Source organism: Cyanistes caeruleus, unplaced genomic scaffold, assembly GCF_971803275.1.
Source record: "Cyanistes caeruleus unplaced genomic scaffold, bCyaCae1.hap1.1 HAP1_SCAFFOLD_76, whole genome shotgun sequence".
Taxonomy (NCBI): Eukaryota; Metazoa; Chordata; class Aves; order Passeriformes; family Paridae; genus Cyanistes; species Cyanistes caeruleus.
This window is the reverse complement of record NW_028255888.1, coordinates 842,324-853,646: the sequence shown is the minus strand read 5'-3', so window position 1 is coordinate 853,646 and position 11,323 is coordinate 842,324. Positions and strand designations below refer to the sequence as shown.

Sequence of the window (11,323 nt, the reverse complement as noted above, 5' to 3'; positions counted from 1 at the left end):
CCAGCCAAGGTTTGGGAATGGGAAATCCTGGCTTGGGGAAAAATACGATTCATGAGCACATCGGCTGAGGGGGTTCCTTCTGCCCATGTTCATCTCTAGAAGTCAACAAGCATCTGCAGTCCATAAAAAACCCCAAACACCAAGATTCAGCCCTGAAAATTCCTCCCAGAAGTTCCCCATCTCTGTTCTCTCCCCTTTGGTGTTCAGGGTTTCCCTCCCATCCCAGCTCCTGGAGGTCACGTTTGCACTGGGGGTCCCCAGTCTACTCAGTCCCTGCCCTCCCCAGGCTGCTGGGAGTGCCAGGAATCCGGGAAGTTACCCGTTTCCATCTCAGCACTTAGGGATGCTGGAGGTTTTTGGGGCTTCAGAGTCCCTTCTCCCCTTATTCTCTGCTTTGGGGTGCAGGGGGTCCAAGGAGTCCCCCCTGCCCCTCTCCAGGCTGTTGAGGGTCCCGTGAATTGTGGCACTCCTCCTCTCTGGGCTCCCCACTTTGGGGTCCTGGGGGACACAGGGCTCTGCTCCACCAGGCTGCCTCTGCCTGCAGCTGCCACCAGGACCCCCCAATGTCCCCCCAAGGGGCATTTTGCATACAGCTTTGGAGTTCTTCATTCTTCAAACATCACCCACAAAAAAACCCAACCCAGGAACCCTCCAGGATACCAGGGCCAAGCTCCCCCACTCCGGTCAGCTGTGGGATGCGGGGTGATGATCCCACGGGTGGGGGTTGTGAATTCAGGGTGTGCTGGACCTTGTGTTTCCTTCTCCTTTCCCTGATCCTCCTCTGTCCCTCCTCTTCCTCTTCCTCCTGCTCCACCTCTTCCTCCCTCCTCCACCTCCTCCCTAACACCACTCCCTTCTCCTACTTCCATCCTGTCTTGCTCTCCTTCATCCCTCCTCTTCCATCCCTCCCCCTCCTCCCCCAGGAGCAGTGACACCCTCAGTGCCCCATTCCCGAACCCCTCACAGCCCACGGCAGGAGTGGGGATGGAGCCGGGACAGGTCGGGATGGGCAGCGCGGGGCTCTCCGCTGCTCCCACCCGCTGGGGATGGAGGGAACCCGGCCCGGGGAAAAGGAGAGGGAAACTGGGAAAATTGGGGGCTGCAGATCCCCCAAAACTGGGCTGGCTGGGGACCCTGGCTGGGGACTGCCAGCCCTTGGGGCTCCTCTGGGGAGATGTGGGAGGGGGGAACACAGAGAGGGCTGGGGGATCCCAGGAGTGGCAGAACTGGCAGGGACTGGTTTGTACTGGGATCATCCTGGCACTGGCTGAGATTGCACTGGCTGTGTACTGACATCATCCTGGGATATCATACTGGGATCGTCCTGGCAGTGAGTAGGAGCCTGCAGGGGGCAATTGAGACCAGGTTGTGAGGAACTGGGAACATGCCCTGCGCTCCCCAGAACCCCGGGATCGCCCCCCATAGGTCCCATGTGTCCCCCAGACCCTTCAGGATCCCCAAGTGCCCCCTCAGCGCCCATTCAGGATCCCCCAAAACGTCCCTGGATCACTGAATGCTCCCGAAACCACAGATGCCCCTTCCAGACACGGCTGGGAATTCATCTCCCATCATCCCAGAACACATTTCCGCGCCCAAACCTCCTGCCATGCCCCGCGCCCTAAAGAGCCCGGTTAGAGCTCCCCAGGTTCCCCCCAAGTGCTCCCGAGCCGTATACATTCGCCCTGAGGACCTGCAGCCACGGCTCGGACGCAGAAGTGCTCTCCAAGTACCTCCCCACATCGCCAAATGCGCCTTCCGAGCCACTTACGGGACTACAGCTCCCATCATGCTCCGTGACACCCGTAAAACGCTATTGCAGTCGGGACTCCATCTCCCGTCATGCTCCACGCCCCACCGGAACCTATTGGAGCTGCGCCTATAACTCCCGTGATGCTCCGCGGCCCCATTAAACCGTTTTGTATCGGCGCCTACAACTCCCATCATCCCCTGCGACCCATAGATTCCCCGTTACAGCCCCCCAAGTGCCCGCCTGGTCCCCGAAGGGCCCCCAGACTCATGTCCCTGACCCCCAAGCGCCCCCCTGGACCCCCAAGTGCTCCCCCAGGCCCCGAATTGTCCCACAGAATCCCTAAGTACCCCTCCAAGTGCCCACCCGACTCCCCCAAGTGTCCTCCAGACCACCAAGTTCTCTCTAAATTGCCTCCCCAGACACAAAACTGCCCCAAATGTTCCCCAGAAAAGTTTCCATGGATCCCAAAGTGATCCCTTTTACCCAGTCTGAGAAAATGATTAAAAAATATGATCAAAGGACTAAAAATAGGTGTAATTAGCATAAGGAGGGAGAAATAGTGATCAATTAATTAATGAAGGTGGAACTTTGAACCAAGGACCAATAATGTTTTTAGTTGCTAAAAATGTATCAATTATTCTATATAAATATAAAAATTAGGTTATAAAAATACAAAACAATATTATTATAAAAATGAAATTTTATTTTTATTAATTAATTCGATTTTATTGATAAAGAGAAGTTGATAAATGTTATCAATGTTTTAGGATGTCAGTCCCAGGTGGGCCATGTCAGACATGCTGAGGCTCGGGGTGAGGAGCAGGTTGTCCAAACAGGGGCAGCCTGCGAGGGATTCATTCTTCTTTGTGACCAGACTCCCTAAGGAGATATTCAGCATCAGGATTGTAAAGAGTAAATCCTGACCTCCTGATCAATACAGAAAGATGTTTTACAGTTTGAACAGTAGAATGTTGTCACCATAAGGTGCCTTCTTTGTTAATATAGCTCATATTGTGTCACGGTTGTTAAATACCAATGTTGTTGTACCAGCCTTCTTTGTTAAAATACTGTTATAAATGAAATTAGAATTTTGACAACTAGGTCCCTTGGCTTAATGGCAGTTTAATTAAAAATGAATACAATTTACTAAACTGAATAGCAATGTGGTATAAAGGAATATAGTTTAGTAAAATAATACAGTTTAATAAAAAATTAAAATTTATATATATAATCTACTAGTAATTAAGTATGATTAAAGCATAAGCAAAACCCACCAGGGTATGGAGGCTTCCCACCCTGCCTCACCTTCAAAACAAAGCACTTCAAGCTAAACTCATATACTGCATGCTTATACATATTCATTAATGTTTCCTGTAAGTTTCCTCCTATTTCCAATTTTTCTGATTATACGTCACTTTTCTTCACGGCACATGCCTCACTTGTTGTTAGGAGGTCTTCAGTCTTCTTTTGGTGGTCTTTTGGTGAAGGCTTTTCTTCTTCCTCATTGTCCTTTGGATAACCTTACAGGTTTGTATGTGCGTACTAAGCCTTGTGTTATGTTAGTCTACTAATTAGCCTTATTTTTACTAATCTTTACGCCCAATGCCTAAATTTCTTCTAATTTTGGTCCATCTCAAGGCCATTTTGGTCTTGAGACACCATTTATCTTCTAAACTACATCCTGTACCTTAATTTTGACATGTGACATCTGCAAAGGGGTACATCTGCTTTGTAACACTGATTCTTGATTGTTACTAATCATAACTTTAAGAACAGCTACAATTTAGTGAGCATGAACCAATTCCATTTATTACAACTGCAAATACGCCTTATGCACCTTTTTATTGGTTTCCATGCTAACGGCCTTGCTTTCTTCCTTGCTATGGGTAAACTTGTATTTTCTCAATTTCTTCTTTTGCTAACTCAATTGTTTGGCCTGCAGACCAGTTGCTAAGCCCATCCACATTCAGCTCTTAGTCTTCAGAGGGAAACTTTGAGCACAGTGAGAATCTCCCAGTGTGCAAGAGGGTCCCTGTGTGCCAGCTGCAGCTGGGGCTTCAGCCATCTCCTCTCTCAACAGGTTCCCCTCTGCAGCTTCACAGGAAAGGCCAACACCTCCCTCAGGGACACCTGCACCACACATTTCACATCTCCATGCCCATACGTGATGTCCCTGCCACAGCTGCATTACCAGCTTGCTGCTGTGCAGATGCTGCCACCACCCAAAGCAAGGCCCTGTGTCCATGAAGGGACCCGCCCTGCTCTGTGGCCTGGACTGAAGGTGCGTCCCTCCTGCCAGGGCAGGGCCTGACACAGCTCTTCTGTTCCAATAAAGAGATGGAGCTCTCACCCCAGTGTCTGGCTGGTACCACCAGCAAAGCCCACACAGCACCAGCCCTGGCTGAGCTCCATGTCCAGGAGCAGGCAGGGCTGACCACAGTGTGGGCAGGCAGGAGCCAGGCAGGGGCTGCTGTGACCAGCAGCGGGGCCCCGAGGGGCTGGGGGAGTCTGTGTTGAGTGTCCCTGGGCTGAGGGCACATTTCCTTCAATGGCATCACCTGAGCCTGGACCTCCTCCAATGCCATGCCCAGGAAAAGAGGGAACCATCAAGAGCATCTCATGGGACAGAACATGACCAGCAATGTCAGCAGGCAAAACCAAGGTTTTGTTTAGCAATGACCCTTTGATGAAGTCAAAGATTTACAATCAGTCCAGTACAGTTTGGAGTACAGATGGCAGTACACTTGCAGGAGGTACAGCCAAGGCCATGAGGTCACAGCAGTCTCTGGGGTGACAGCAGGCTGAGGTGACAGCAGGCTCTGAGGTCACAGAGGTCCCAGAGCCCCGTGGTTGCACAGCACCACAAGGACCGAGCAGTCAGTCCTTGACCACGACTGTTGTGGCAGCAGCGGCGGCGGCAGCAGCGGTGCTGACATTGGGACAGCAGTGTCAGGACAGTGGTGGCAGCAAGAGCTGCAGGACTGGCAGTGGGCAAGGCACCATGGCCTTTGCTCTGCGCCTCTTCCTCCTGCTCCTCCTGGCAGTGGCCCTGCCTGACAGGGCTGCCCAGGCTGCTCCGTGGCAAGCACAGGGAGCAGGTGAGCCCACGGCCTGGCTTCCCTTTCCTGGGACAGCACTTCCTTCTCCCTGGGAAGCATTGGGGATGGTTTTCCCCAGGGCTTGAGGGAGGGTTTCCTCTGTGGGAGGGAGAGAGTCCCCAGAGCCCCTGGGCTGGTCCTGCTGCCTCTCCAGGGATGTTGCATGGGGCCTATAAAGAGGGTGGAGAGTGACCAGAGCCAGCCTAGAGCTCCCCAGGCCCCTCTGCAGCTTTGGCCATGTCCATTGACATCTGGCTCCCATGGCATTACCCAAACCCCTTGCAGTGCCCAGTTCCCTAAGGCAGAAGGGCATCCCAGCTCACCATGGAATGATTCTGATCTGTGCTCCCTTCTAGATTGGGATCGTGACATGGGGCATCTGGAAGCCCCGGGACATGACGGTTTGAGACCCATGGAGAATGCTGGAGGCAAGTTGCCAATGTCCCTTTCCGCACAGAATAATCACTGTCGAAGTGGCAAGAACTTACGTGCCACTTCACTTAAGAGTCTGAAGGTTGATGGACTCTGGAAACATCGCTCTGCTCCCTTCTGGAGCCCTGAGTGATCCCACAGCATTACTGTCAGTGAGAGGAAGGAGCATTTAGCTGTTAATCTCTTCCCATGTGCAATGCCAGTGTCTCCTTCTGTGTGCTCTGTGCAGCCACAGAGAAAATCAGAGAGGGAAGGGGCCGGGCCCAGGGCTGTGCCCCGGGGCTGTGCCTCGTGTGGCTCCTTTGCCAGCCCCAGGGAGCCTGAGGATCTCCTACAGAGCCACGGGAGCTCTTCTGTCCTGCCTTTCTTTGCAGCCAAGCCTCTTGGTGAAGGTGATCTGGCTTCTCAACCCACATCCAGGACTGAGGCTCTGGGAGATGGTGAGGGTAGGTCAAGGCCTTTCCCCCTGGGAGAGCTGCCAGCTCAGAGCCCAAATCGCAGCCAGGGCAGCATCGCTGCAGGTGCCAGGACAGAGCTGTGCACGTGTGTTACCCTCGCCCTGCGTGATCCCCTCAGCACTCCTGTGGCTCAGTGCTGCCTGTGCAGATCAGCAGACATGACAGAAGCTTCTGTGGCTGTTGAGTTACAGGTGTGTCTGCAGGGAGGACTTTCCAGGCTCCTGGGCTGGATGCTGCACGCAAGCCCAGCTCCCGTCGCAGGGGTGAGTATTGTGTCCTTGCTGATCCCACAAGCTGAACCCTGATTTTTAGGATCCATTCCTGGGACATGGATATATATTTTTTTAATTAGGTCCTCCAAGAGGAAAGAACAAAGCTACAGGACACTGGAAACACCATGAGCCATCCAATACCATGCAGCAAATGCTGAAGAAAATGCTGCAGGGAGGACAAGGTGGGTCCATGTCCCTCAACCTCCTCCTGACACTCAGCAGCCGGGGGCTTTCTCTGCACATCAGGACACGCTGTGCCCGGCACAGCAGGAAGGGATCCATGGCAGCCTTGCTGCCCCACTGCTGCTTTCATGGCCTGCAGGGCTGTTTCCCAGCCTAGCCTGGCTGCAGCTTCTCCCCAGCCTCTGCAGGAAGGCATTTGGCATCAGCTGACAGGGAGCCCAAACTGCAGCGTGGGCCATGCACACCCTGAGATCCCCTGCAATTTCCTGGTCTTGGGCTAGATCAGGTTCTGGGGCTGTTTGGAGGAGGGAGGGCTCTGGCCAATCCCATAAGTTTATATGATTTCCTAATCCTTATCTTTGACCTCGACTAGTATCGCATCATGATGACACCACTTCCCTGAAAGGGGAATGGTTCCATCTGATCCAGCTGTGGCTTTTCCTTTCTCCAGAGATGAACCCAAAGGCTGTGCTGAAGGTGGCGTTTCCCGGAGGAAGCAGTGGCTCATGGGCAGCCTCTGCTGCAGGAAGGGAGGCCATGCCAGGCACAGTCCCAGGAGGTAATTGCTGTGCCTCTGGGCCTGAGCCCTGCTGAGGCTTGAGCTGTAAATCTCTGCTGCTTGGCAGTGCCTGCCTTTCAGGGATGTTGCACAGAGCATGGAAAAGGTGTTGAGAGTGTTCAGAGCCAGCCCAGAGCTGCCCAGGCCCCTCTGCAGCTTTGGCCATGTCCATTGACATCTGGCTCCCATGGCCTTCCCCGACCCCCTTGCAGTGCCCAGTTCCCTAAGGCAGAAGGGGATCCCAGCTCACCATGGAATGGTTCTGATCTGTGCTCCCTTCTAGATTGGGATCGTGACATGGAGCGTCTGAAAGCCCTGGCACATAATGGTTTGAGACCCATGGAGAATGCTGGAGGCAAGTTCTCAATGTCCATTTCTGCACAGAATTATCAGTGTGAGTGTGGCAAGAGCTCACCCTCATGCCATTTCCCTTAAGAATCTGAAGGTTGATGGATTCTGGAAACATCGCTCTGCTCCCTTCTGGAGCCCTGAGTGATTGCACAGCATTGCTGTCAGTGGGAGGAAGGAGCATTTAGCTGTCAATCTCTTCCCATGTGCAATGCCAGTGTCACCTTCCATGTGCTCTGTGCAGCCACGGAGAAGAGCAGAGAGGAAGGGGCCGGGCCCAGGGCTGTGCTCCGAGGCTGTGCCTCATGTGGCTCCTTTGCCAGCCCCAGGGAGCCTGAGCTGCTCCCATTGCTGCCACAAAGCCCTGGCCCTGCCTGGGGCTCAGTTCAGAGCTGCTGGCAGCTCCAGGGAGTCCTTTCTCCCCTGACTGCCATGCAAGGGGCTCCTTCCATCCCACTGTGGGGACACTGCAGGCACGTGGTCCGCCTGCTCCTGCTCCTGAGTGGAAGGCAGAGAGGAGGGAGTGCCTTGGAGGGCACCAGTCACCCAGGTGCACTCACTGCCACTCTGGACTGATGGAGAAATGGAACTACTTTCCATTAAGGTCCTCCAAGATGGAAGAACAAAGAGATAGAAGACAAGAAATCCCTGGAGGCATCCCAACTTCTGGACAAGATGCTGAGTGATCTGGAGAGACGCCGTGGTGGGTTCATGTCCCTCAGCCTCCTCCTGACACTCAGCAGCCAGGGGCACATCAGGACACGCCATGCCCGGCACAGCAGGAAGGGATCCATGGCAGCCTTGCTGCCCCGCTGCTGCTTTCATGGCCTGCAGGGCTGTTTCCCAGCCTGGCCTGGCTGCAGCTTCTCCCCAGCCTCTGCAGGAAGGCATTTGGCATCAGCTGACAGGGAGCCCAAACTGCAGCATGGGCCATGCACACCCTGAGATCCTCTGAAATTTCTGTCTTGGGCTAGATCAAGTGTAGGGACTGTTTGGAGGAGGGAGGGCCCTGGCCCAGCCCAAATAATCTGGGTATTTTCCTGACCCTTATCCATGACTTTGACAAGTATTGCCTCCTGAAGATACCACCTCCCCTAATGGCGAACAGTTCTATCTTATCTAGCTGTCCTTTTTCCTTTCTCAAGTGCTGGAGCAGATGTTTGTGCAGATGATGGCATATGCTAGAGGAAGGAATGGCCCTGTGCCATCTCCTGATGCAGGAAAGGACGAGATGCCAGACCCAGGCACAGGAGGTAATTGCTGTGCTGGGCTCTCCCTCGGCAGGGCTGTGTGCCAGCAGCTCTTCCCTCAGGGCCTGCATGGCCCGGCAGCAGCCAAAGATGGAGGTGCCGCGGCTTCCAGGCCTCTGGAGCTCGTTCCCTGCCCCTGGGAATTGGGACCTGTGCACCAACATCTCTCCCCCAGCAGCTGCTCCTGGAGCTGGCCCTAAGCATCCAGAGGCCCAAGACACAGGAGCAGCCCCGAGTGGGAGCCCTGCCGTGAGCCCAGGGCCACAGCCAGCCCTGGCTCCCAACTGGGCAGGGGCTGCACTGGCCCCTTACAGGGCCTGGCTCTGTCCCCTTGGGCTGGGGGAGCTGTCACAGAGCAGGGAGGGTCAGGGGTGGCAGTGGCTGCTCAGGGATGGGTTGGCCCGTGTCCCTGGAAGGAGCCACGGCCCAAGCAGCTGTGCTGTCCCGGGCTCTGCTCTCAGCCTTCTGGGCATTGTTGGGTGGCACAGCCTGTGCCAAGGGGTGGCAAGGTGCCTGCAGGCCCCAGCTCTGGGGGAAACAGAGAATGTCCTGGCCGTATCCACCGTGCTGCCAGCTCAGCAACGGAGCACAGCACAGGCTCACGCTGCCCATTGCTCCCACAGATGCGCTTGGCAAGTCCAGTATAAATGCTGAGAATCCAGCAAGCACCCCAAGAGTGTTCTGCCCGCAGGATGTGCGCAAGTCCTGCATGATAGGCACAGCAGTGACACTGTTCACAGTGCCACTTTCCATGGTCCTGTGCTATGTTGGATTCCGGTGGTGGAAGGACAAGAAATGGTAAGTTGTTGTTCCTCTCCACCCTCCAGCTTCTAGAAAGGCTTCTCATAGTCAGGAAACATTCCCAGTGAGGCTGCTGTGCACTTGTGGGTAATCAGTGGTTGCCCAAATAACTCTGCTGAGAGTTCTGCTGCTGCCCAGGCCTTTCATTGGCCTCTTAATTGCTGGGCCTTGTCCTGGCGAGCCCGCTGGGGCTGCAGCCAGTGCTGGCTGCCACTGAGGCTGCCTGGCCAAGAGCAGCCCCAGGAGCAGCGGGCAGAGGCAAAGCAAGGTGGGCAGGAGAAAGAGCGGGGACGAGATTGCCCTTGAAAGGCAGAGGTGCTCTGGGGCCCGCTCCTGGCCAGGGACCCTGCCCAGAGCCATCCCCTGGTCGCCGGGGCCTTGAGGGGCAGCTGTCCAGCTGGGCCAAGCTGTGCCAGCAGCTCCAGCCCTGCTGGGGAGCCTTGGCCGCTCTGGGCCCTGCTGTGCAGGAGGGTCCTTGTGAGCCCATGGCAGCTGGGGGCCTCAGCCACCTCCTCTCTCCACAGTCACCCTGCTGCAGCTCCAGCATACCAGCCAAGAAGGTGTGACTCTCCCTTGCCCCCAGGGAGCCCAGAGATTGCCTCGTTCATCAGCTCTCAGATGTGGCCTCAGAAGCAGGAGTCGACCTGGAAAGCAGAGCACCAGCACTCCGTGCCTCCCCCACGGCCCCCCAGCCCGGCTGTGAAGAGGAAGCCCCCTGAGATCCCCCCACCTCCTCCCCTCCCAAGCCGGCCACCCTGGTCCAGCTAGGACTGAAAGTGGGACAGCCATGACAGGGCTTGGGCCACCAGCAGCTTGGGGCATCTGCTCTCGGCTTCAAATAACACATTACCTGTGGGTAACAGCCAGAGGCACTTGTCCTACTCTTCTACCTTCAACAGGAAAGGCTGAAGATTCTTCCCATGCCCTGCCTTATCCCTTTTGATTTTCATACAGCTGGGTGCTGGCTGAACCTTTTCAAAGAACTTTATTTACATTTTGTGTTTTACCCCACCTACCAAGGAAAAAGAAAATAAATAAAAGATTTCTTCAGTTTAGACTTCATTTTTAATGTGGTTGGGCCACTCAAATTTTGAGCAATTAATTTTCCATGGTGCCTCTTCCCTTTTCCTTCCTATCTACCAAAAGTTCATCTGGACATGAAAATCAACAGAATTACTGAGATTCACCTCAAAGCCCAGAGGAGAATCTCACACAAAATATTCTCCCTGTACACTGCACAACAAGAAATATTCAGAGGAAAATACCGTGTCACCTGAGGCTCCTGGAACTCCCAGAATCCTGAGCCTGCAGAGGAGGCAAACAGCCCTGGCAGTGGCTGAGGGGAATTTTCCTCAGACTCCTCAAAAAGTGTGTCACTTCAGGAGGGGAAAGCTTTTAAACCTTTGCCTTACCTTCCTCCTGTGCTAAAATGTAAGGCTCCTCCTGAGAAAATACTGAGCTACAAACAATTCTCCATTCCTCAATAAAGCTGCAAAACTAAATGTGGTCACAAGTTTTCCATCAAAGCCCATTTGCAGAGAAACCCCACCATACGTGAGCAAATATTTATTAGCATTTCAGTTCACTCAAAAGATTGCCCCTTTTTTTTCTCAGAGAGAATATTAGAACCATTTACTCTTGACAGGACTCCTTGGATGGCCCCCAGATCTGGCTCCTCACCACGCCCTGCCTGAGCTGTTCATGCAGCCAGGCAGCACCACCTGACTTTGCCACCCTTTTCAGGCCTTGGGCACGGCTGGTGCCACAGTCCCCTCTGGTGCCACAGTCCCCTCTGGTGCCACAGTCCCCTCTGGTGCCACGGTCCCCTCCTGGCTCTTGGTGTGTCCCTGCTGCTGGAGGAGCCCTGCTCGTGCTGCTGCCTGCATTCAACAAGGCTGGTGCTACTCCCCAGCCCAAAAGAGACTAAAGGCACTGCTTTGGGCAGCTGGTTGGAACGAGTTTAACACTTCCTCATCTCTATCACAGACCTCTTAAAACCTGTAACTTCTCTTATTCTTTTTCTTCTCTTCTTCTATACTTCTGTGTTTTTCTTTCCTCACAGATTTCTCAGTCCCCTTTGGGCTGAGCTCCTTTGGGATCCTCCCTCGTGGGCAGTCCCGCTTATCTCAGTTCTCTGGGTTTGAAGAAAAACTCCCAAGTTCATTAGAATCT

General features: G+C 54.2%; 1 protein-coding gene across 3 annotated transcripts; it reads left to right on the top strand.

The window, feature by feature from the left end:
• The first annotated feature begins 4,627 nt into the window (after positions 1 to 4,627).
• On the top strand, positions 4,628 to 10,213 carry LOC147646899 (uncharacterized). Of its 3 annotated transcripts, XM_086872778.1 has the most exons (11): positions 4,630 to 4,848; positions 5,205 to 5,276; positions 5,655 to 5,726; positions 5,930 to 6,001; positions 6,091 to 6,192; positions 6,645 to 6,752; positions 7,036 to 7,107; positions 7,705 to 7,803; positions 8,246 to 8,353; positions 8,974 to 9,148; positions 9,676 to 10,213. In XM_086872778.1, the coding sequence occupies exons 1-11, from the start codon at positions 4,752 to 4,754 to the stop codon at positions 9,917 to 9,919; spliced, it is 1,221 nt and encodes a 406-aa protein (XP_086728904.1). In that variant the 5' UTR covers positions 4,630 to 4,751; the 3' UTR covers positions 9,920 to 10,213. The 3 variants fall into 3 exon arrangements, with proteins under 3 accessions (XP_086728906.1, XP_086728907.1, XP_086728904.1); XM_086872780.1 differs by lacking the exon at positions 5,205 to 5,276 and having other exon boundaries at positions 4,628 to 4,848; XM_086872781.1 differs by lacking the exons at positions 5,205 to 5,276; positions 8,246 to 8,353 and having other exon boundaries at positions 4,628 to 4,848.
• The last annotated feature ends 1,110 nt before the right edge of the window (positions 10,214 to 11,323 follow it).

Coding starts and splice junctions, on each gene's coding strand:
- LOC147646899 (XM_086872778.1), top strand. CDS start 4,752: ATGGCCTTTGCTCTGCGCCTCTTCCTCCTGCTCCTCCTGGCAGTGGCC. Junction 5,277..5,654: donor ACCCATGGAGAATGCTGGAG/GCAAGTTGCCAA, acceptor CTTTCTTTGCAG/CCAAGCCTCTTGGTGAAGGT. Junction 8,354..8,973: donor GCCAGACCCAGGCACAGGAG/GTAATTGCTGTG, acceptor TTGCTCCCACAG/ATGCGCTTGGCAAGTCCAGT.